A 25,668-nucleotide genomic window follows, 5' to 3' on the forward strand; every position below is an offset into this window, starting at 1 on the left:
TACTTCCTGCTGTGGTCTGGATGTTTATGTTCCCTCAAATTTCACATGCTGAAGTCCAATCCCCTACCCAACAGTATCAAGAATTGAGGACTTTAGGAGATGGGATTAGTGCCCTATTAAAGAGGCTCGAGGGGGTTTCTTGGATTTCTGACACAGCAACAAGGGGCCATTGATAAGGCAGAGAGCTTCACAGACACCGACTCTGCTCGCACCTTCATCTCAGATTTCCTGGCCTCCAGAACTGTGGGCAGTGAGTTTCTGTTGCTTACACATTACCTAGTCTAAAGTAATTTGTAGTAGCATTAGTAAGGAGGAAGACACTCCCCTTCCTGTTATCAGCTCCATCTGCTATGAACAGGGTAGTGCAAGGAGGAAGAGCCCTCTGCAAGGCAGGGAAATGCTTCCTAGGCGGAGAAATGCAAAACAAGCAACAGGTGCTGCCATTTTTAGTGGAATTTCTGAGCCTCCTTATTGCCTCTGTTAAAAGGAAATCAACACTCAGGTCGTGGACAGCATAGCAATAGATAATGCATGTGAAATCTGCTGCAAAAGAAAACTAAGGCTCAGAGAGGACCAGCCTTCCCAACAAGGTGCTACCAGTTGTGACTCAAAATTGGCCCTTGATTCCAAATGCAGCACTGACCTCTCTGCCCCCCCCACTCACCATCTCCACGACCCCATCTGGAGATCATAGGAGGGTGACATCTAGCAGGAAATTACCCATCCATCCATACCCACTCATCAGTATCCAGATCATACTTTAGGTTCACCCTGTTAACTCACTGGGCATGATACAGAGATAGAAGGGAACATACATCCCTCTTACTCTCTTGGTTAATTAGTTATCATAGTATTTCTAAACACAAGGAGCCCACCAGAGGTGCTATGTTAGTCTACTATTCACTCATTTGGTAGGAGGCATGGCAAGCCTTTTAGGCAAGGTCTTGGAATTATCTATGGGCATCAGTTCCCAAAGTGTGGTCCTTGGACCAAAAGCATCAGCATCACTTGGAGCTACTGCCCCACTGTAGACCTACTGAAGCAGATACTCTGGGAATGGGGGTCTCATTAGCCAGGTGATTTGAGCACCAGCTTGGGTTTGAGAACCACTTCTTATTACAGACATATGCAGGTCATGGAGTTAGAAAACATGGGATCAAATCCTGCCTCCACCACATACAGAGGAATTCACTGGCACCCGGTCTCACTATAAATACCATGTAAGATGAGAACACTCTCTTCCTCAAAAGTTAAGTTAAACAGCATGCACATGAACCCTGGCAGCCAGCAAGTGCTTGTAAATGCAGGTACTGTCATCGTTCTTAGATGTCCTGTGAATTATCTTAGATGAACTGAAGAAAAGAAAGATCTCTACAGCTGCCCACCTGGAACACTCTGTCTAAGACACTCTCTGGGCTTCCTGAGGCCTCAAGAGTTGCAGATGTCCTAAGTGGGAGACACAAGAGCTCCCACACTTTGGGGCCTCTGAGGGTAAGATCTCATTAATGCTGAGAACACAGGCGTCACATGGTGTAGGAGAATGGAACACTATGCTGGCATAATGGTAATTATACTTAACATTATGGGCACTTTTTACAAATAAAGTCATTTATTTTCATTAGCTCATTTAGTCCTCACAGCAACCCTCTGCAGAGAGTGCTTTATTTGCCAATTCACAGATGAGGGAGGGAAGTTGGGGTTATGGGGTTACAGGGTTAAGCAATGGCCCACAGTCATGCAGCTGCTAAGTGGCTGAGCAAGGTTTGGATCCAGCCAGTCTGTGTCTAGGGTCTGCTCCCTCAGACCCCCTGACCCCTCAGTCCAGTTGCTGGCCTTTCCCTTCCCAACAATGTTCTCACTCTTTTATACAAAGTCCTTGGTTTTGTGACTAGCCCATTAGACCTGGCAAGCAACTGAGTGTCAGATGGTGCTGGAGAAAAATTAGACTTCCCTATCCAGCTCTGCCTGTCTGGAGCTGAAAGACACTAACTCAAAACTGCTCCAAGGCACCTTCAGCACCATGGACAGGGCTGGGAGCGCCCTTCTTTCCTCTACTTTAACTCCAACCTATGGGGGCACATAAACAGCTAAATCAGGCTTCCCCTAAGCCTTTTAATTATTGTAAAAATGGAAGGCATTCAACCACAGCTATCCAATTCAATAACCACGAATGATGCCCACTAACGCACACACTAAGGAAAGGAGATGGGGAAGCTGATTACGCCAACCATGAACAAAGAGAAAGGACCCGGAGCTAGAAGCAGATGGCATAAATAAATGTTAGAAGTTTCACACATATAAACACAAATATGTAATTTGCATTTTCTGGCTCCAAGGCTCTACAATGCAGTCATAACATGAAATTGATTCCTATGAGAAACTAGGATCTAGAATTCCCAGCCAGCAGCATTGCTTTCAGAAGGGGGCAGCAGATGGCACTGGCCAATGTAGTGGTCAAGAGTGAGGATTCGTCTCTGGTCTTGTGTCTTGTGTCAGACAGACCCAGTCTCAACCCCAGACTCTCACCTGTTCTGTAATCCTGGGCATGGCCCAGCCTCATACAAGGGGTTTAGGAATCTGCCACTCAAAAGCCAAATAACCTAGCACAGATTAAGGAATCAATAAAGGGTTTACATCATCACTCTTTTCACTACATGGTAGTTTCTTTTCAGATGAAGTTCATATACCATTCCGTATAAGATCACAGGTGTTGGAAAGTGAATTCTGCATGGCTGCTGTTGCTAATGCCACTACCCAATGCTTCAAAGAGAATCAATGATTTAAAAATGTGTCTCCTGTTCCTTGCTATGCCATGCATTTCACCAATACCTGCAACCACTTGTCTCCCTCTGCTTGGGCTGCTATAGCAGAACTCGTTGAACCAGAAAACTTATAAACAACAGAAATTTATTTCTCACAGCTGTGGAGGTGGCAAGTCCAAGATCAAGGTGTGAGCAGAAGCAGTGTCTGGTGAGGCCCATTTCCTGTTCACAGGGGACACCATTTGCAGTGTCCTCACATGGCAGAAGTGGTGAGAGGGTCTCTCCTTGGCCTCTTTCACAGGGTACTGATCCTGCACAGAAGGTCTCCACCTTCATAATTGACTCACCTCCCAAATGCCCACCTCCTAATATTATTGCATTAGGGATTAGGATTGCAACATGTGAGTTTTGAGGGGACACAAACATTTGGGGCATAATGTCCCTAATATGGATAAGTAACATGGTTTCTGGAGATCATTCCATGATCATTCCTGGTCACCACTCTGTAAGGAAGGCATCCTCCCCATCCACCTTTTTTTGTATCACAATTTCAAACAGGTGAGAAGGGCCTACTCTTTCACAATGTGGACAATACAAGTTGTGTTCATCGTGTTGGGAATCAGAGAAGTGTTGTTATGAAAGCACACCTGACTATCAACTGCAGATTCCCCTCTAGTCAGAAGCAGGGTTGAGCAGGAACATCACTTCTAGCCACGGCCTCCACCCTACTAGCCACACAATGATCAGAGTGATTTTCCTAAACACCCACTCCCCTTTACTCTCACAGGCAGATGTTGTGTTCATCATACTCCAAAGTTCACATTCCCCATCTTGATGTTCTTTCCTAGTCCCCTAGTGTTATGGGTTAGATGTGAGGTGTCCCCCAAAAGCTCATGTGTGAGACAATGCTAGGTTAGAGGTGAACTGATTAGGTTATAAGAGCCTTAACCCAATTGGTGAATTAATCCCCTGAATGGGGTTAACTGAGTGGTGTCTGTAGCAGGTGGGTATGTTGAAGGAGTTGGGTCCTTGGGGCATGCCTTTGGGTTTATATTCTGTCCTGGTTGAGAAGGGTTCTTGCCCTGCCTCTTGATCACACCCTGAGCCACTCTTCTCCACCACACTCTTCCCCATGATGTTCTGCCTCATCTCAGGCCCCAAGGAATGGAGTCTGCCATCTATGGACTGAGACCACTGAAGCTGTGAGCATTCAAATAAATGTTTCCTCCTCTAGTTGTTCTTGCCACGCCTTTTGGTCGCAACAACATAAAAGTTAACTAAAACACTGAGTGTGGTGTCTGGCTACTCAATTGGTAGTCGATATCATTTTGAATAAGCCAGAGCTTATTATAAGCAATTTGTTCTCTTCCTAAGTCTCTGTATACCATCAGTGTGTTTGTATGGTTTTGTAAGTTTTGATGCCTTTTTCCATGAAATGGGAATAACTGTGCCTTCTTCCTGCTATTTTTGGGAGGGATGACTAAGAAAATGTCTCAAACCACCTGGCTTGGTGCCTAACACCTCAAAGATCACTGAAGAAGAAGCATCCCTGAGATTTCAGAAGGAATGGGAAATGGACCTAGAAAAGATGAACCCAGTGTCAGCAGAAGACAAATACTGAGGAAGGTCATTTGGAACCACATAACATTACTAGGACAGTTTGGTATACACTCCAAACACACTGGATGCCACCTGCCAAGTATGCAGACCAAGGTGACATCAGTGGCATTTTAAGGTCACTGCCAATTCAGAAGCACTCACATGTTTATAGCAATGGAAGCCAGTTGGAGCTGAGGAATTCCAGGTACCCTGCCCCCAAAACCTGACAGCTTCACAGTCCATGGCAAAATGGAGATGTTTCATGAAGATTGAAATGATCAAAGGACAAAGGATCAGAGAGCTCCTCAGGGACTAGTTTGGGAATGAATGTGCAGAGACTCGGAGAGCAAGCTGCCTCAGCTGGTGGTGAGAAACCTGGCTTTCTAACCACCTGCCTTACTTCCACCCTGCAGGCCTTGGGTTGTTTCCTCACTTTTGTAATTAGCACCTGAGCTATTTGGCTTCATGGTGAACCACCTTACAAAGACTCTCTACCTGTTGATTTCAGAACACTCAGATGGTTTCACAGCATCCTGACACCTCCTTCAGGTGTGTGGTCCAAGCTCATGAAGACAACATACAAAAAGTTGAAAGAGCCTGTGCTACTTGTCTGACTCAGAGACCTTTCTTCTGTTTCTTCTGTTGAAAGGGAGCCATACATTAGCAACTTCCCTGTTCCTAAAAACTGCTCAAGATATTTTCAGAACAAAGTGTAGAACCTAGGAGCTGACCTAAAATGATCTCCAGAACCTGGAGGAACCAAAAGTCTCTGAGGAGTAGAAGCTGAGGAATGCAAACAGGACCCCACGGACCTAGGCTAGGAATGAGGGGTGGGTCAGCAGCTGCAGAACAGGCCTGAGTTAGATGGTTCCCTAGAGCAGTAGAACTTAGTCCACCAAGACTTCCAGTTGTAAACCAACTAGCCCCTATTTCCACCCATCCCATGCTCCCTAAGTCTCTCTTATCTGCCCATCCAGGAGAGATATCTAAGCTTGCCTCCCATCTCCTTCCTTGTCAGTCCACCTTTAGGGAATATTTCTTTCTGCAAAAGTCCAGCACCATGGTTTTGGCTTCTGTGTGTGTTGAGTGATAAGCCCTTGCTCAGTATCACTGTCAGGTTTATGAGCCTGAGAAAAATTAAGGAAAACTATCAAAGATGATAAATCATATCTCCATGACCCAAAATTCTGTCTGCTGGTGAGTCAGTGAGCTCAGTAAATTTAGCTGTGTTTCTTATATGCACCGTCTGATTTTATCTTTCTGGCACACACACTATGCCACTGAGTGTTTACTGCCATATGGATTCCTGTGAACATGCTTAACAAATAACTTTTTTTGGTGGTTTTTGTTATTGTTCTTCCTCCTCACCCAAATGCTGAGTATCTAGTGGCTGATTCAAGGATGACTTTGTAGGGCACTTAGCCATCCCAGGGTCTCTAAACATGGTCACCAGAAATAATCTTGGGTCATGTGATGGGGGTGCCAAGAGGAGGAAGTGTGGGGGGTCTGGAAGACCATTTTTCAGCTGTGTGACTTTGGGCCAGTCACTCACCTTTTCTCTGCTTCAGTTTGCTCAATGCAGGGGAAGGGGTGTTTAATCAGCTCTGCAGCTTCCCCCCTGTCACTATAATAACAATCAGTGACTGCATTTCCCAGGTACCTACTAACTGTGTGACCTTAGGCAGGAGACTTGACCTCAGAGCTATGTTTTCCTCATCCATGAAACAGGCATCCCCTGAAGTCTGCCTTAATGCAGGAAGATAAACCTCAGATAGCACTTAGGAGGACACCTGGTACAGACTGGCAGTGACAAAAAGATGAAGCATAGCCAGGATAAGAACTAGGACCCTTGGACTCACTAGGCTCCCCATGCAATCCCCTTGGCATCCAGCAGCTGCTTTGAAGACAGCAGTCAGCAGAGAAGTCAGTTTGCTAAGCCCTGTCCAATTGCATGAGTCACCAGCCCCCTGTGGTCCTTGCCAACCCCTGGCCCACCCTGGTCCACTCATCCCCAGAAGGGAAGCAGAGACTCTCCATTACAGAAGAGAGCCCCAGAGGACAGTGCTGGGAATGGGCTGCCTCCATGCTCTCAGAGCTGCTGCCTGAAGGGGCTCTGTGCTTCTTCACATCCCACCCCTAGAAGGAGGAAGGAGAGACTCAGAGAGGGAGGTGACTCACTGCAATCACACAGTATGGTGTGAAAGAATCCAGATCAGACTTTGTTAACAAATGCCAGCTGCCAGTCAATGTGTCAAGTGAGGACAGAAGCAGGAGTGTCAGTCTTCCCAGCATTCTGCCTCTGCTTCCAGCACCAAGTGAGGAAGAAGGATGCCTGACTATAGCTGTGCCCCCAGGGCCACAGGTCCTAGAATGCATGGGCAGGTGTGACCCTGGGCACCAAGCAGGTGCCTTGAGGTGTCAGAAGAAGAAACTAATTGTTTTAGTCAGCTTTTTCACTGCTGTGACTAAATGACCTGACCAGCACAACCGTAGAGGAAGAAAAGTTTATTTGAGGGCTCACGGTTTCAGAGGTCTTAGTCCATAGAAGATCAGCTCCATTCCTTGGGGCTCCAGGTGAGGCAGAACATCATGGCAAGAGAGGGTAGCAGAGGGCAGCAACTCATATCATCAGGAAGCAGAAAGACTCCACTCTCCAGATACAAAATACATACCCCAAAGCCACACCCCAATTCCCATGTCCTCCAGCCACACCCTACCACTTCAATTAATCCCATCATGGATGAAGTCACTGATTGGGTTAAGACTCCTACAACCCTATCATTTCTCCTCTGAATGTTGCTGCATTGTCTCACATCCAAACCATAACACTAATGGGAGAGCATATTAGGCCTCCCAGAAATCCTCCAGGTCTCTGCTGCTCAGTCCTCTGTCCTCATAACCTCCCCAACAAATTCCATGGAAATCCCTGACTGCCCATGAATTTCTAGGTGTGTCTCCCCTCACATCTATCCTGCACCTTCTGTTTGAGCATCCTCTGCGTGTCTGACCATGCACAGACCCTCTACCCCCACAAACAAACCCTGAACATGGTGGTCCTCAAACTGCTTCTCCAGCTCTACTTCCTAAGCTCTTGAGTGCCATCACGTGCCCTCTGCCCTAAACGCTATGAACGACCCACATCTGAAGCGAGCATTCTCCCTGACAGTCTGCTCATGCTCTTCCCCCTGCATGGGAGGCCCTGCCCAATGCTCCACTTCTTGGGTGCAGCTCAAGAGTCGAGTTCTCCAACAGATTCTTCTGTGACTCCCCAAGACACGTGGGTCCTGCCTCCCACCTCACCCAGCTGCCATTTCCTGTCTCCACCTTCTCTCTTCCTGTGGCGTACTGCACATGCTTTGACCACTCGAGTGAAGGACATGCGCCGAGGCTGAACACGGCTCAGAGTACCTCTTCTCCCCACTGCTCTCTTCATCAGGTAGCAGCAAGGCGGCAGACACCTCCCCCAAACCCAAGTCCCCACCACCTTCCCCTTAGAGGAGTGCAGTAAAGGCAGGTGCTTACCTTTTCACCCTTTTCTCCTTGGACAAATGATCCTCTGCCCTAGAAAAAGGAAAGCAGAAGGCCAAGTTTACTGCAGAGCATCCCCATGCCAGGGCATCACCCTGAGACTGAAAGGGCTGGATGCTTTCATCAGCTCTGCTAGGAGCCTCTGAAAGAGATGAACTATGATGGATTGAATGTGGATTCTCGTGAATGCCACATCACGGAATTTTTTCGATATTTCAATATCATAGGTACTATTCTTTGCTTCCACGACAGCTTTCATGACATATAATTTGTACACCATGTAATTCACCTATTTCAAGAGTCCAATTCAATTTTGAGTTTATTTAGGGAGCTGTGCAATGATCACCATAATCAACTTGAGAGCATTTCCATACGTTCAGAAGGAACCCTCTCCAGTTAGCAGTCATTCCCCATTCTCCCGACCTCAGTTCTGGGCATGTACTCATCTATTTTCTCTCCCTAGAGATGCGCCTATTCTAGACACTCTGTGTGTATGCACGTGTGCACCATGAGGCCTTTTGTGACCAGCTTTTTTCATTTGGCAGAGTCTCTTCGAGGTTCAGCCAGTGGCATCATGAGCAGAACTCCACCTTGCTGCAGATGAGCATGGCGATGCACACATACAGCACGTCATTTTTATTTGTTCTTCAGGTGATGGACCATGGTCTGTTTCACCTCTTAGCAATCATAAAGAATGCTGCTAAGAATACATTTTTGTAAATTTCTCCGTGGACACAGCTTGCATGTCTTTGGGACATATACCTAGGAGTGCAGCTGAACTGTTGGGTCAGATGGTGTCTCCAGGTTTACACTGCTGAGAACTGCAAGACTGCTCTCCAAAGCAGCGGCACCACTTCATGCCAGCAGAGTATGAAGGCTCCTATGTCCCTGCATCCTCCTGGCTCTGTCCATTTCTGAAAGTGAGCAATGCAAGTGTCTAGCCATCTGCATTGCATCATCCATTTCTTCTGTCAATCTTATCAGTGGTATTTTGTGTTCTGGAGTTCATTTGTAAAGTGCTTATGTATTTACAATACTTATTTCTAAAGGAACACCATTTTATCATTAAAAAATGTCCTTCTCAATCATCTATTTTTGTTTGAAAGTCTATTTTGTCTGATATTAGAATAATCACTCCATTTTTTTATGTCTTCAAGTTTCAGAATATTTATTTTCCATCCTTCTACTTTCTACCTATTTGTATCTTTGGGAGTTTTCTGTTTTGTTGAGTTTTTCGGTCCTGGGGATGGGCCCAAGGACTTGTGTGTGACAGGCAAGCACTCTACGTGTATCTCTGTGTAAAGTATGGAATGTCTCCCTCGGCTCTTTCTTTGAACATGCTTCTACTTTCTTCTCTTCTGACTCCCCATGAGGTATGCCCTGGTACACTTCATATCCTCACAATTCCATGATGCCTCCTTTTTGGTCATTCTTTTCCCTCTCTGTACTTCAGACAGCATCCATCTTGGAGATGCTAGTTCTTGCCTTCAATAGTCTAGATCCACTGCTGAGTCTCATGAACTTAGTTATTTTTTCATTCCAGTTATTATCATATTTTTTTTTGTACTGAAGGATGAACCCAGAGGGGCTTAAACACTGAGTCACTGAGCCAGTTCTCCTTTTTAAAATTTTTTTTTTTTTATTTTGAGAGTCTCACTAAGTTGCATAGGTCCTCACTAAGTTGCTGAGGCTAGTCTCAAACTTGCAATCCTCCTGCCTCAGCCTCCACAGTCACTAGAGTTACAGGCATGAGCGATGGCCCCCAGCTTCATTTCAGTTATAAACTCCAGAATGTCCACTTGTTCATTTGAGTTCTTTCTCTTTTTTGACGTATCGTACATGGAGTGAAATGCTGTCACCATGCCTTCCTTCGAGAATTACCCCTGGTTCCTTGGGCAATCACCTCCAGGACTTGTGAAGGCTTTTCTCGGATCCAACATGTGTGTCCTCTCACACCCCTTTCTGTGGCCTGGTTTCTTTTTCCGTGTTTCTGTCACATTCTCCTGCTTTGTCACCCTTCTTTTAAGTTTTTTTGAAGACAACCCCTTAGGTAGTTAGTGGAGTGACTGGAGAGCAGCACTTGCTGGCCCAGGGTTGTCCTTTAGTCCTTGTGTATTTGCTCACTGGCTTGACCAGTTGTCACAGTAGAGTCTGTCCCTGATGCCAGCCTTGTGTCTCCAATGCTGCTCTTCAGGGGACATGCCTTGGATGTGACACAGTCACCCCAGCATGACAATGGTCTTAGCAGCACTCTTTTCCTGATCTGCCTGTTCACCTCCCATTTCTGCTGATGTTAAAGCCAGTTCCCAGGAGCCACTCACTCTGGGCTTATTATTATGATGTTTTCTGTGATGCCTGTGGACAGATCACTCCAATATCTGACTCAGTAAATCAGGTCAGAGATTTGTGCATGGGACCAGGGCCCGTGCTTGAGGAATAAGGCAGATGCCACGGGTCCTTGTGGTGGCCTTGGTCCCTCTGTGACTGGTGGGCTGATGCTTCAGCCTGGTGCTCTCATGGAACACTCGCTCTCTATGACCAGCCACCAATGTCCTCTTTGTTTCTGGAGATATCTGATGCTTGCTCTTTCCACGTCAGATTCAAAGCCTGTGCCTTTGGGGAGAGCTTCCATTTTTAAGGACTGTTTAACCCCTGGGGGAAACCTCTGAGTCCCTGCTCTGCTGCAGGCTGGAAGGGAGGCCCCTTCTGTTGGAGTGGCACTCATGTGGTAGAAGCAGTGACCTCTGGCTGTCCGTGCCTACATCTCACCTCCTCCCTGTGAGGGAGCCTGAGCAATCTCCATCAACAGTCTCGGCCTGTCAACCAGAGAGAGAACTTCTACCCACGGAGTGGGCATGGGGGAAGGAGAGTGTTCCCACCTCTTGGCAGCATCTGCTGGAATTTAACCTCTGTTACTCCAGAAGCAGGAGAAGAGAGATGCTGAGATTTCCCCAGGCATGGATCTCTAAGGGGGAGTGGGTCCAGAGTCCCTCAGGCTGCCATTCCAAAAGTAAACCTCTCCAGGCATTACTTTTATATCTGTTTCCACACAAGGAAAATGAAGCTCAGAAAGTTCTAGCAACTTCTTCAGTTCATGGAGCAAACTGGTCATGTAATAAGATTTGCCTGGGGAGGGGCATCTAAAGTTAGTGCCACTTCCTCGATTTCAGTACATTCCACCTTGATGGAGCTGCCACTGGCCCCAGGCAGGCATCAGATATTGTGTCATGAACTACCACCCTCAGTTCAGGGCTCCAGAGTACAACATGCTACTCTCTGACAAACTCAAGTGGATTCTCTGATTCCAGAACAGGGCTCCACAATCTCCTCTCCTCTGAACCCATACTCTGCAGACAGCACTTGACATAGTGAGTCCTACTCCAGAAATGGAGGAGAGGGGAGATCTGGCATTCCCTGTGCCCACTCCATGTCAATTGAGCCCCTACACCCACACCTTCAGAAGTTACCACATTTATGCCAGCTTCAGTGTGCTTGGCTGTAAGGTGGGTATTTCATTAGGCCCCACCTTGCCATGTCCACATGAGAGTTAAGTGAACCCTGAACCTATACAGCATGTGCCATAGAGCCAGACACACAGTCAGTGATGTCAAGTTCCCCCAACTCTTGTTCATGGTGCTTGAACATGGCACATGCCTCTGAGCTATGTGCAGGAGGCAGGTGTACACAGTCTGGTGAACGAGGACACACCACAAAGGTCTTCAGGATTAAAACAGATGCAGTACCAGACTCTGCCTCTGCCATCAGACCAGTTGCTCAGGTCTCAATGATCAGTGTTGTCCCATTAGAGACATGAAAGACTATCTTAAAGGTTATGAGACCTAACAGAGGAGCACATGAAGCACCTGCAGGGAGTGGATGGATGGTTACATGACGTGGGGGAAGGCAGCAGAGAGCTGGGTGAGCTGCATCTGCCCGGCCAGCTCCCTTGGAAAGGGACTTTCCCTGTCATCTGGGGTTCCCTCCTGACAGTGAGAACCTGGAAGGAACCAACTATGATCACACACACACCAAAAAAGGCAACTGTTATTCATAGATTGCATTTTGTAAGCAAAGCAGTTGGTATGCTTCTTGTTTTGCTAATAGGGCAAATGAGACTGTCAGGTTAAGAGACCTGCCCAAGGTCACAACTGGTGCCAATGACAAGTTTGGAGGTTCATCTGGCACCAAAGTGTGTCACTGATGCTGCCCACTGCTATGCTGGAGGCCAGAGTGCCAGCTGATCTTGACAGCAACGATGGCCTCACAAAGCTTCCCGGCCTGTTCTGGGCCAGTGGCATGCATTCTAAATTCTCAAGCTGCTGCTGAACAGTTGCTTCTCACTCCCACATCACAGGTGGAAAAACCAATAACAGAGAGGCTACATATCCTGGTGGAGCCAGACTCCCCAGCTCCTCAGCTCTGGAGGCTATGCCCTGAACTGTGGTTCTTCATCTCTTTCCTGACCCACCACCAGGCAGAAAAGGGTGTGAGGAGAAAATAAGGTGGGGGCAGGGGAAAGAGCACGTACGATGGTCAGAGTGAGAGAGGTCACCACAAAATGACCAATTTGGGGAAACACAATAGCATTAATTTGGAGGCACAGAATTCTGAGGATGGGCAAAGGGGCAAGAGACCAGGATAGAAAGCCACCATGGCCAAGTCCAGAAGGAAGGGAGACAGGCCCATGGTTGGAAGGGCTCTATGCCTAGCTCTCACTGGCTGAAGCACTGGCTGATTGGCATGATCAGGACTGGAATCTCCCACACCAGTCACATGGTCCAACCACACACAGAAGCATCATGTGACTTACCATGTCCCCTTTTTCTCCCTTGGGTCCAGGAGCACCCAGTGGCCCAGTGGCTCCCGTGTCTCCCTGAGGGGTTGAAACCAGAGATAAGCATCGGGTTAGGTTTTCTGATAGGGCTGCACTCAGGTTGTCCACCCCGGACTTTGCCCTATTCCCTAGGAGTAGCCAAGGCCATGTCCGCCAACTGCACAATGAGGTCACAAGTCCTACCCCCGCAGGAGGAGGGGACCTACGTCACCCAAACATTACTTGCATTTACCCACCCACCTGTATGCACCACCCAACTCAGGTGCTTAAGGATAAGACTGGCCTCCACCATCCTCTAACCCTGAAGTCAACTTCAGTGTCTGGCCCTTAGCAGGTGCTCAGTAATGATGTGCTGAGTGAACTTGAAATCAGGAAAGGAAAGGCAGGAGGACCAGACCAGGAGGGGGACAGAGAGACAGAGGTGGGTCAGGGGAGAGGAACTGAGACCAGAGTGGGGAGGGGAGAGCATGGCGAATGGAATTCTATGTGGAGAGAGGGAAGGAGCAGAAGTGAGAGGGCCAGTTGTCTCCAAGTTCTCCACCCCTAATCCCAGCCCCTCCCCCAGCTGACACCACACACTAGTGACCATACTCCTGACCCACTCCTGACCATACCACTTGGCACCTCCAGGACTCAGTTTTCCAAGACAAACAGTGATGGGAGAAGATGGCACCATGGGGGATGAGGGAGGGGAAGAGGTGGGCTCATGACTGAGGATGGGACCAGGAAGCACCTCACTTTGTATGACTATGGAGTTCACAAATTTTGCATATAAGAATTTCATGAAATTCAAATAAATCTTAAAAGCACAATTCTTGAAAATTTCTGGAGCACAATGGCTTATAAGGCCTGATGCAGAATTAACTGTCTGTGGAGGGTTGGGCCTGTTAGAGCAGACATGCTCTGAGCTGGGCTCTGGCCATCTTGCCCTGGCACACTCAAGAACACTTAGTCTAAGAAAAGGCATCACCTCTGGCTCTTACCCTAGCCTTTCGACCAGCAAGGGGGCAAGATGCTGGCAGGACAGAGATCTGACACCCTCTGTCACCCTAACATAGCAGAGCAAGGACCACACAGGATGAGAGGGCACCTCTGCCATGCCAGTACTGACCTTCAAACCAGGGAGTCCCACGGGGCCATCTGCACCCTTCTCGCCCTAAAGGAAGAAAGGCAATCAAGTTAGGCTCCATTTTAATTGTCCCCTTCTCACATCGTGAGCTGGTCTGCCACCCCACATGCTGAAAAGCCAGTTTTGTTGGAAGCCAAGTGATGACCAAAGGCTGGAAAAGGGAACTGGTTGGCCAGCCGAGAGCCCCTGTTTGTGAACTGTAGATCTAACTGGGGAACTTTGAACTTGGCCTCCAGATGAGGGTATCAGTGGGTAAAAGAGAGACAAACACACCTAGGAGCATTCGAAAGACAAATCCACAAGTCCTCACTTACACCTGAAATCCCAAAACACCTAACACAGAAGCAGAGGGCGGCTTCCACGACTGGGAGAATGGGGAGATACTGGTCAGAGGGCGCAAGGGTTCAGACTGGAGAGACCAACTGTAAGTATTTGTTAATTAGCTTAATTCGCTTGTTTCCCATTTTTTTCTTTTTTCTTTTGGTACCAGGAATTGAAACCAGGGGTGCTCACCCAGAGCCACATTTCCAGTCCTTTTTAAAGTTTTTAATTTTGAGACAGGCTCTCACTAAATTTCTTAGGGCCTTGCCAAGTTGCTTTGGTTGGCCTTGAACTTGCAATCCTCCTACCTTAGCCTCTTGAGTTGCTGGGATTACAGATGCATGCCACCACACCTGGGTACTCATTCCACATTGTGTACATACATCATAACATCAGTTTGTACCCCATAAATACATACAATTGCAATTCTTCTATATCAAATGGAAACAAATAAAAATAACATGCTTTCCGTGGACTATTTTTTGCCCAAATACATCATCACTTCAATTAAAAAGAAAATTACATTGGCTGTTATTGGTCCATGTCATTATTCTTCACTGAAATACAAAGCACAACATGTCTATAAGCAATTTCTTAAAGTAAACTCTGTTCAGATTTTTAAATGGGCAAAAGATCTCGTTACTGGATTTAAAAATGTGATCTGCAGCTGGTGGCTACCTGTAAGTACTGCCATACTGAAAGCAAACACAATCTGACTCATGTGATTGTTTATGTGGATACATCACCACATTAACCAAGTGACGCACACCCATCCCCACATGTGCTCCCTCCAGTAACAGCCACACTCCAGTCACAGTCACACATGTGATCACTTCACGAGCAGATAGTTTTCAAGTGCATTCACAGATGACATCTGCACCTGCAAATTAAGATCAATAATCCTGTGTGTACCTGATCTTTCAGAGTGTCCCCCACAAGGCCTTGGACACCTTCATGGTGACCATGATATTTGGTCAAAGAGATGTAAGCAGACCCAAAAGGCATTGTGTCGGCTTTGATGAGGAATGGACCTGTTTGGCCAACCAAATGGAACCCTAGAACCAAAGCCAGGCTGTGGCCAGGACTCTGCCCCAAGGAGAGAACTCTGACCAGCTGGGCCCCATAGAAATGCAGGTGGAGGAGGCAGAGGCCACCTGCTTCACCAGCTGATTGTGAACCTCCTCTACCGGACCCTTTCCCCACCTTCCTGCCTACCTATGCCTGGGAAGCTCTGGAGCAGGCCTGATGGTAAGCTCCCTAGGGTGAACCAGGTGTCCAAGCTCCTGGTTCCCTAACCAGGTAGCAGACTACAGGATTTTTGAGAGCCATACTATGTCTTAAAGTCTCCATGTGAAATTTAGTGAAATGCACATAGTAGATGATTTATGTCTATGATCAGAAATATGAAATGATGGGTTGAATAAAGAATGGGTCATTAGGTGAAGCCACCCAGAGTGTGAGGCTGATGCCGTATAAGTCGACTAACAAGCTTCAACAGCAGGACCCTGTCCTGCCGAAAGGAGAGGGTGTGCTCCCTTAACCCTCACACCCAACTGTCTGTCCAGCTATCCATCCATCCACCTTTGCAAACAGTGGCCCGATTGTCCATAAATTCAGCCATTACTGAATAGCCTCTAAAACAGGATAAGCAGTAGTCCCCCAAAATACAGACATGTAAAGATTCAGGTTCTGCCCTCTGGAACTAGGATTTATGGAAGCAAAGACAAGGAGACAGTATAGTTATTGTTCTGGCAGGTAAGAGCTCAGGGAGAAGAAAGGGACTTAATGCCTAGGAAACAGCAGGTACTAAGTAAAGAGTGACTGGATGGAGGGTGATAATTGGAGGGAAGGAGGCAGGGAGCCACAGGGATTCCTTGACCACGTCTTAGAAAAAAAGCAGGCATAGTCAGGTAGAGGAGTCAAAGGGTCGAAAAAGATTTTCCAGGCCAAAGGTACTCCATATGCCAATGCCAGAAGGCAAGAAAAACCATAGACCCTCCAAGGATCCAGAGTCACTGCCTGACACCTGGAAGGGGAACATGTGAGATGAACTAGGGGCCCATGCAGGGTGCAACAGGGGAGGCATGTCCTGAAGACACACCAGGGAGACCAGGGGAGGGCTGGAGAGTGGGGAATCAAGAGAAGGCAGGCCTGCTGGACCCCAGGGCATGACCTGGCTCCAAGGGGAGCCATGGCCCAGGCGGAGGTGGTGTCGATTGAGCTCCCAGTCTGTGTGTGGTGGCTGGAGATCAAAACCTCATCTACCACAGCCCTTCTCATTGGGGGTTCCAAAGGAAACAGGATTCAGAGGGATTTGGGTTTACACAGCTGCCTCTGTTATATTTTGTTGGCATGCAGACCTGGGCAGATCTGGCTGCCTGATTTCAGGGGGAGCCAGCCCCCTTTGCTGTGTGTACACACCCTGCTCCTTCCTCTGTCTGCTCCACCCTAACCTGGGCACCAGGTTAACTTCATCTACGACACTGAAAAGGCCCCAGCTTGAGGCACAACTGGGCTGGCTTTTGGTTGGGCCTTCGGCAAGTTGGGCCAGGGTTGGATAACCCCATTTAATCAGAGCTCCTAAGGGCCCCTGGTTCCCCAGGGTCTGGCTCTCTGGGTACAGCAAAAACAAAGAGGGAGCATATGAAAACTAACAGAGGGGAGGAGAGAAGGAAAGGGAGAGTGCTGGGACACCTTGCCAAGAGAGGACTGTTTAAACACATCCAGAGTGTGCCTGCTCCAGCGACATACAACCAGCATTTCAGTCTCTGGTCTTTGTACTCCCAGCCCCAAACAGAGCCACTGAGTCCCTCCTATATGCTGGCCCCTCACTGGCAGGTGCAGGTAGAGCTGGACACAGCTGCATGCTGAGGTCAAAGGCCCTGGGTGATGGTCCAGCAGACTCCAGAGACATTCCCTGCACAGTTCTGTGGATCATCCTTGTGGATATGTTTACATTCCCTCTGCTCAAACAGTGAGGAGCATTTCCCTTTTTTTTTTTTCTTTTTTTTTTTTTCTTACCAAGGGCCACTAGTCTACTGAAAAGTGGACAAATAAGAGCCTCATGCACAAAGGAAACAAGCAATATAGCCCTGTGGATGGTGGAAGTCATGTTCCTAGAAATGCACTGCTTCTCATAATTAGAAACAAATACATAGAACTTCAGTAGCATACGCACATTCAGATTAAAGATGAGGCTAATTAAAGGAACTGTTGAAAGGAAAGGCCTGAGGTTGTGTTCCTGTAGCCCATGTCCGAACCACGTCATCCTGTTCTGAGTCTTATTCACAAATGTGTCTCATTTGACTCAGCTGTGCATGAGTGGAGAGGACACAAGTCAGAGCCAGAGAATCTCAGGACAGCATTAATAACCTTAGGAAAACATTAATTAGAGCTGGGTCTGCGTCTCCCCTTCCAGTGAGTTCCAAAATTAAGAAACAGGAGGTCCAACAAATAAGAATATTGTTCCAGCTGAAAGCCAGTGTGATCCTGGGGCTAACCTGACCCAGCAGACCAGATGCATGATGGGAAACTCCCACCTCACTGACCCAGAGGTTCTGATGACCAGCCCTGCCCCCACTCATCTCTGGAGCTACAGGCTAGGAACCAAGGGTAGACTACAAATGGAAGGTACCTTTTCTCCAGGTGGGCAGGAGCAGTTGATGGTCTTCAAGAACCCAATCTGTTCATTGCCAGGCGTGGGTGACTGAAGAGGTTGGGGCGGAGGCTCTGTCACCACGGTCACCTGGCACTGGAAGGAAAAGCCAGTGGGTCATAATCTGCCTGCTCACCCAACAACTGCTCTCTGGTGAGGGGTAAGGTCTCTGGAGCTTCTAAGGGAACTAGGGAAGCAAAGGGGACCAGAAGACCTTGAGGATGCCTGAGTACATGGGGTGGGCAGGCAGGTCATGTCCAACATCAGGTTCCTGACTCCTGGGGCCAGACAGGTCTGATCAGTCCAGACTCAGACACTTCTGTGGCCAGCTCAGAAATCTGTAGGAACCACTTAACCCATTAAGCCTCAGTTTTCTTCATCACCAGAGGACTGAATCAGCCAATGTGGGAAATGTCTCCTCAGGGTCTTGCACCCAGGAGGTGGCGTCTGAGCCTCCCCACTAGCTCCTCTTCCTTCCATCCTTGTGCACGCTATCCTTCCTCCTCTTCCTTTCTTCCCTCACCCTCTCTCCACAACCAAGCCCATTGGACATGGATCCCCAGCACCTACTGGATACACTCTTGTACACCACAAGAGTGTGGAAACAGGAACAGTGATTATGCACTTACTGTATCCTGGGGCCTGGGTCAGTCAAGTATTATGCATTATGTGTGGATTTTATCCTTTGGCCCTGGAAAGTGGGCTCCACTATGATCCCATCTTTTGAGGAAGCCTTGGAACTAGGATTTGGTTGAGATAGAGGGAGAGCCTGAAAGGAGCAGGTGGTGAGTTAAGAGCAGGGAGCAGAGCCTGCATGGAGGCTGAAGGGGCCAACTCTGGTCTCCAGGACCAACCGTGTCCTGACCTCCCTGTCTTACTGCCTTCCAGGGTGCTGCAGTCTCCCCATCCTCTGAGGGCTGGTGGCATGGAGGACTGGTCATTCTTTAGGGACCCCCTCTAGCCTCTGCCTCCCATGCATCCTAAAGCTGGGCTTCACCACTTGATCAGCGGCTTTGGGATCATCCCACTGATGCCCACATTGCAGTGGCCCCAGGGAGAACCTGTTTGACGTGGCTCCCTGAGCCCAGCACGGTGGGGACAGGAATCGCTACCCAAACATGAGCTGCCCAGGCCCCATCCTGAAGGCCAACACCCCTGACCCTGGCATCCCATTCCTAAGCCCTGGACCCCTCCCTCTGCAGCCCCTGTCCAAGAGTCTGCCCACCGGCCCTGAGGGGATGTCGCAGCAAGTCTCCAGCTCTGCATGTCTTGAGTCACAGTAAATCACGATCCCTTGAAGGTCAAACTGGAAAGGAACGGGGGAAGAGTCAATGAGTTTCAGGGACCTTGGAACGCAGAGACCTTCACGGTGCCTAACAGGCCCTGCCCAGTATCGGGCCCCACTTCACCCTCCGGGCCCTCCCATCCTGAGCTCCACTGCAGGACTTCAAAGGAGCCGAAGCACCTCCCCTCTAAAGAGGCTCAGGGCTTTCCTTCTACTCTGCGAGGACCGTGGCCTCTGCTGCGCATGTGGGCATACCCTCCTCTCCCGTGTCACTGTGGCACCAGGTGATAAAGCCCATGATGCAGCTGCACCAGGCTCTGAGGGTTCTGCGCATTGCTGCTTCAGCCTCTCCGGTCGGCTCCCCACTGTGGGCTAAGTGAGCCCCTCATGGGCCCTGGACTCACGTCAATGGGCACGCTGTCATACAGGCGCTTGCCAATCACAGTCTTGCCCTGGATGTCGATGTTCTCTCTCTCCTGGATGGGCAGTGTCTGCACCAGTGCACAGTCGATGTAGAGGGAGACATTCTGGGCCTGGATGCTCAGGGCCACCTTGTGCCAGTCCCGGTCAAAGAGGTGGCTGACACGGGGACCTCGGAAGACCACCCTGACGGCGTCTGTCATGGCGCCCACAGCGCTGTACTCCACAGCCTTGTTGTCACCATGCAGACGGATGGAGACCTGGGAAGAGTCACCAGAGACTCCTTCAGTACCTACTATGTGTCTCTAGCTTCACGGGACCAAGTGTGGAACAGAAGTGCAGGGGATGGCAGAGTCAGGTCTCCTGAAGCCGAGTCAGAGCCTCCTGGGACTCCTACCTGCTCAACTGCTGTCTGGCCTCAGGCCAGCCACGTCACCTCCCTGAGCCCCAGCTTTCTCCTCAGTGTGAGGGCATCAGGAGCTGCCCTGCATGCTGCTCTGAGCCCTGGGTCAGGTGGAATAGCCGCTCATAAGTCCGCCCAGGGGTCCTAAACTCACCGCCTGGAGGGTTTGTGCAGGTAAGAGGCTTTGTGAGAGGCAAGACAACTGGTGCAGAGGAAGTAAAGTCGTGAGACCACCCAGAAATCCAAGCTAGCTTCAGGGCCTCTTAGATCCTGGGTGGGCTAAACAAACGGGTTCTGTGGGGTGTTGGGTACCAGAGTGTGGGCCCATCTTAATTGGCACTGTCTCTCATCTTGAGGATATGGTAGGAGCTCCAGTGGAGTAAGCCCCTTGGTGGCAGAGGCCTCGTCATCTGGGTCACTGGAGAGCCTGAGCTGTGCACAGTGCCTCTGGCAGAGGGCCAGTCTGGAAGAAAGCTCTACTTGTGTTTGCTTTGTAAGAGTGAATGGCTGAACATGTTCCCAGTCGCACACTCATTTCTTCATCCTCTTTACAGTATTCGCTGAATATCCTGTGTGACAGGCAAGTCCCACGCCCTGCCAGGCATACAACAATGGACAAGAGGGAGACTTTACTGGGGCGTGAACACAGGGGATGTGCGATAAGCATCCATCCATCCATCCGGGGGATGAGTGGAAGGGCAAGTCCCACTCCTCCTCCGTGGGGTCTGTCTTCATCTGCCCTCGTACTCCTGCTTCCCAGAGGCCCACCCTCAGGGCTCCTCCTCTTTGGCTCCTGGGCCCTTGGCCTCCAGCTGAGTGTAGCCCTGGGAAGCCCAGTGGAGCAGAGTTCAAAGAGCAACAAGAGAAGTGGGTGGCTGTTCACCGTTCCTACCTCCTGGCTTCCCTACACTCCAGAGTGGCCAGTTTCCTCCCTGAGCCATGGCAGACATGCATCCTCCCCAGGTCCCCACCTAGGCCCAGGTGGCAGCTGGCCTGGCATACCTCTGAACCCCTTAATGTACACACTTTGCTACATTCTCTTCCTTAGCCCTTCCCACTCCATCCACACACGCATCAGGAATGTGGGTCCCTGGGTTGCCTCACTAACCCAAACCAGTAAGCCACTTTAGAGCTGTGTGGCCTTAGCTGTTATTTAATCTCTTTGTACTGCTTTCTCATCTATAAAATGGGAACAATGGTAGTACCTATGTCCTCTACCTGCTGTGAGGATGGAATGGATAAATATGCATGTAAACAATCAATACTGTATTGACCTGCTAGCACCGTTCCACATCTGTTAAGATAACCTGAGCAAGTGGGTCCCGAGACACTACCATACCAAAACCTTCCCTGATGGACACAAAGCAAGTGGCCCGAAGGTCCCCAGGCACCCTGACTTGCTTACGTGTCTGCAGAGCATGCTATGAGATTTCAGCATGTGAGTTTTTCTTCTCCACCTCATGTCCACTCGTTTACTGTCTGCTTTCCTTGCCCTTTCTCTCCTCTCTTGTTCATGTCTGTTTCAATCTCTATCAGTGTACAGAGCAAAGGGCAACCAACAGGCCCAGGTAAGTCTTGTGTTTACCAGCACTTGCTGGGTGGCTTCAGGAAAAGCACTTCATCTCTCAGATCCATCAGACAATCCTACTGGTTCCACCTTGAAAACACATTTAGAATTTGGTTATTTCTCCAGATTTCACAGTTCCTACCTGGTCTGAGTGAGCATCACCTGCCTGGACTACTACCACAGCCTCCTCACCAGCATGTCTGCCTCCAAACCTGCACCTGTCCAGAGTCCACTCTCCAACACAAAATCCCTCCATGCCTCCTCTCACCTCTACAGTCCCTCCATCCTCCTCTCACCTCTCATCTCCAACAGCTCTGACGCTCTACTCCAGTCACATGGGACTCCTTCCTTTCCCTTTATCACATCTGGAATTAGTGAATGCCCCACATGAAAAAGAGCAAAACTGCCAGCTTTGAAGGCTGTTTGTAAACGCCTAACAAGATCCAGGAGACCCTGACTCTATCTTCAGATCTGTAAAGATTTGGTATGCATTAACCCCATGCCACAGCTCACCTTCTTGCAGGCCGCTTTCCCTGTATCTGGCCAGCAATTCCCAAAGGCACAGAGGTGACCATGTAGGTAACTCCAGCAAGGGACACTCAACCAAGGCTTCCCCAGAGAAAGTGAACTGCCAGGTGTCTCTTCAAACATGAGCCACAAGCCTTGCAAGGTAAATTCAACCTCTCCATGGCTCTGTGGTAACAACTCCTGCTATCTCCAGCAGAAGGAGGAAAGGATGCAGACATGGCGGGCAGGGAACACACGGCTCTGCAAATGCCATGAAAGAAGAGAACCCAGACAGGGGGTGGTGCGGGCTCACCCACAAGAATGTCATGGCAGGCACCCAGGCCCGCCTGCCAGACCTGAGAAACTGGAGAAGCAAATTCACATAACAGGAGACGGAGGCGGGTGGGATACAATGAGCTGCCTGGTCTTCAAAAAATGGCCTCCACAGAAGAGTCTCTAAGCCCTCCTTCACCTTCCCACACTGAGGAAACCATTGGGCAGTTACTACCTAAAATGTGCATGTCTCCATTGACCAGGGATGCTGCAGGGGTCACTCAGGCTTACAGCAGGGCCAGCTGAGCACATGGTTCAAAGCAAGAGGTTTCCCATCCCAACTCCTGTGAACAGTTGGGCAAAGTCCTTAGACCCGGTGGCTCTGTCTTCCCTGTGCAACAATGGCAGTAGAACCTGCTCATGGCTGTGATGATCCCAACTGAGTTGAGATCACCAAGAACCATCCCTGGACCACACTGTGAGCATGCACATGTTGGTACACAGAGTAGGTGATGCCAGGTCTGGCTCCAGTTGCAGGAAGGGACTGGCTCTTTTGGAGGAGTTGAGTTGATGGCGATTGTATATCAGTCCACAACTGCAATTGCTGGGGTCTGATCACTTGAGCATGTTTTGTTTTACTTTAGTCCCACACAAAATTGAGATAGGCTCCCGCAGCTGAAGAGGAGGAGCATCTGCACAGCTCCTTTTCCAGGAGAGGACAGAGACATGGCCCATCTTCGACCTCTGACAATGAGAAGATTTGGATTCGGCAGAGAAGGGAAAGTAGAACTGCTTTCACCTCAAAACAATGGACTGTGATGGTTTTGGCTTTGAGATTTGACTTTCCTCACTGAGCTACGTGCCACTGAAGGACTGTTCTACCCTGTAGACACCAGAGGTGAGTGAAGACAAAGCTCAGAGCTTTGTTCACGAGAAACCCTAAGAAAATCAAAGAAAACCTACTCCCTACTCCATTCATAAGATGAGACCTGCTCCTGATGTTTTACTATGTGTGAGAACTATTCTGGATAATGTTTGCATATATCATTTTATCTGACTCTTTACCAACCATTCATCGCAGATATTCTCTATTTTCCATTTTCCAGCTGAGAAGGAAGATTCAGAATAAGTTTGGTCCCAAGGTCCACATTGAAAAAAAAGTGGACACAGATTCCACTTGGGTCTATCTGATCCTAGTCCGGAGTCTTCTGCTATGTCACAAAACTGTCACTCATGTTACCAACATGGAAGCTACCATTGACCAGTAGAGCTATTGGCCACCTCTCTGCCTAGGCATGGTCCCTGAGGACAGGAACTAGGCTTTCTTTCTGCTGCCCGGAATTCCCTAGAAGATCCCCGGGAAAAGCAGGACCTGTCAGCAGGTTGTGTGACTGTTCCCTGGAGGCTCTCAGAGGCTCTAGACCTCTCCAGGCCCAGGACTAAGCTCCTGGAGAAAACACGGTGGCAGATGCCCTCCCCTGGGAGAATAAAACAGTGATTGCTGGGACCCCTGAGACACAGCAGTGCCACCCATACCTGCGGGATGCCATACTGGTCGATGACCTGCCAGATATACCAGTCTTCTTTCCGAGATGTTTTCCTGAACCGGAAGGTTGTGACAAAGGCATACTCATCAGGAAGACCTTGGGGAAACACATCCCTGAGGAAAAACAGACAACGCCAGGCTTAGCAACGAGAGCCAGGGCTGGCAATGGACACCCGCACTCCTGTCAGCCACAACGTCCTCCTGAGTGTTCCCACAGCCCACCTTCCCGGTCTACATATGGTCAGGCCTCCGTGAAAACTTCGGCAGATCCTGCGTTGGCCCTGCACTGCCTTCCCGCCCCTGCCCTCAGCACCTGCAGCACACATCTGCCTCCGTTGCTCCAGTTACTGTGATTGACAATCAACAAGGAATGTACCAGGACACTGTGGTCACAATGTCTGTGCCCCCCCACCCAAATTCACACGTTGAAAACACCAACCCCCAGGGTGTGACTCTGGAGAGGTGAGTGGATCCTGAAGGTGGAGCCCTCACAGGGGGACTGGTGCCCTTATGAAAGGTCCCACAGAGCTTTTCGCTCCTTGCACAGCATGGGGTTACAGTGAGAAGACCACCAAGTGTGAGGACCCAGTACTATACTTCCCAGCCTCCAGACCTGGGAGAAACTCATTTTTACTGTTGAGGAGCCACATAGGATATGCACTTTGTCACAGCAGCTGGGCTAGACTGTGGCACAGGACAATCTGCTCTCCCTCAGGCCTGGGTTCAGCCCTACCTGTGGGGCTACTTCATCATCCAGGGGGACATCCACAATTCCTTGCTCTATCCCAGCCAGTCCCCAACTGCCCTTCCTCTTCCAAATTCAGCAATAAAAATTGTTAATTCCCTCTTTGGAGCACCAAGTCATTCAGCAAGATCCAAGCTCCCGTCCCTCTGTGCTCCCAGGCACCCGCAGCCCGCTATCCTTCATCTCCATCCATCCCACACACCGAAGCTCCTGAGCTTACTCTGGCCTCCCAGGTCAGCTCTTCACCTCCAACCCTCTGGTACAGCAGAGACTCCAAGGACCCCACATCCCGCTGGAAGCTGGCACTCTCCCTCCTCACCAAGAGGAACAGTTATCCACACTCACTTCCTCCCCATTTGCTCACTCATGGCCACCTGACCTCTGCCCTCTACCCCCCACATTTTCCTCATTAGGCCCCAGTGAGGAAATACTGACAAATCCCTGTCTCTTGGCACCTACCATGGAGCCCACAGCACAGCAGGCATGCCGTAAGTGCTAAAGGAAGGAAGAACTTTGAACACTGTCAATATTCTGGTTCCATAGAGAAAAGCTTTCCCTGTCTCGAATGCAGGTCCTGGTTAATTTCCCCAGAGGAAGCGTCCCAGTAGCCCTGGCAACTAGGAACACCACCACCCCTCCCATTAGATGACCAGAGCATTTCTCCAGCCCAAGCTGTGACTCACACACACACACACACACACACATGCCTCCAGCTCCTGCCAAATATTGCAGGGGGAAACCTCCCCAGGTGGAGACCACAGATCTCTCAAAATGAGGTTTAGCTTGCTTTTCTGTAGTGTTTATTAGATTCAATAAATTACTCACAGATGATCTCTTTGATGTGAGATTCTAAGATTTAACTGAAAAATAAATATTCGCTGAGGGTTTAATGCAGGCCCTCCACTGAGCCACGATGCATATCGCATCTCTCCTGTAAAGAACTCAGGCAGAAGGCATTCGAGGTTCATGCTACAGGTGAGCGCACCCAGCTCTGCCAGGTCAACTTGATGCAACATGGCAGAGTCCACACCTAGGGGCCTGGTCTCCATGGCTCTTCTCTTGAATGTTAGCTGACTGCACCTTCATTCAGCAGA

At 49.3% G+C, this 25,668-nt stretch overlaps 1 protein-coding gene across 1 annotated transcript in view; it reads right to left on the reverse strand.

The window, feature by feature from the left end:
• The window catches only part of COL22A1 (collagen type XXII alpha 1 chain), a 241,998-nt gene that overhangs the window by 155,407 nt on the left and 60,923 nt on the right, over nt 1–25,668 (reverse strand). The window contains exons 6-12 of the mRNA XM_079145252.1: nt 23,820–23,943; nt 19,518–19,793; nt 19,054–19,134; nt 17,808–17,924; nt 13,835–13,879; nt 12,700–12,762; nt 7,884–7,922 (exon numbers count right to left, since the gene is read on the reverse strand). Of these exons, the coding sequence (XP_079001378.1) occupies nt 7,884–7,922; nt 12,700–12,762; nt 13,835–13,879; nt 17,808–17,924; nt 19,054–19,134; nt 19,518–19,793; nt 23,820–23,943 (745 nt within the window). The remainder of the gene's footprint in view (nt 1–7,883; nt 7,923–12,699; nt 12,763–13,834; nt 13,880–17,807; nt 17,925–19,053; nt 19,135–19,517; nt 19,794–23,819; nt 23,944–25,668) is intronic.

This window comes from Sciurus vulgaris, assembly GCF_902686455.1.
Source record: "Sciurus vulgaris genome assembly, chromosome: 1".
Taxonomy (NCBI): Eukaryota; Metazoa; Chordata; class Mammalia; order Rodentia; family Sciuridae; genus Sciurus; species Sciurus vulgaris.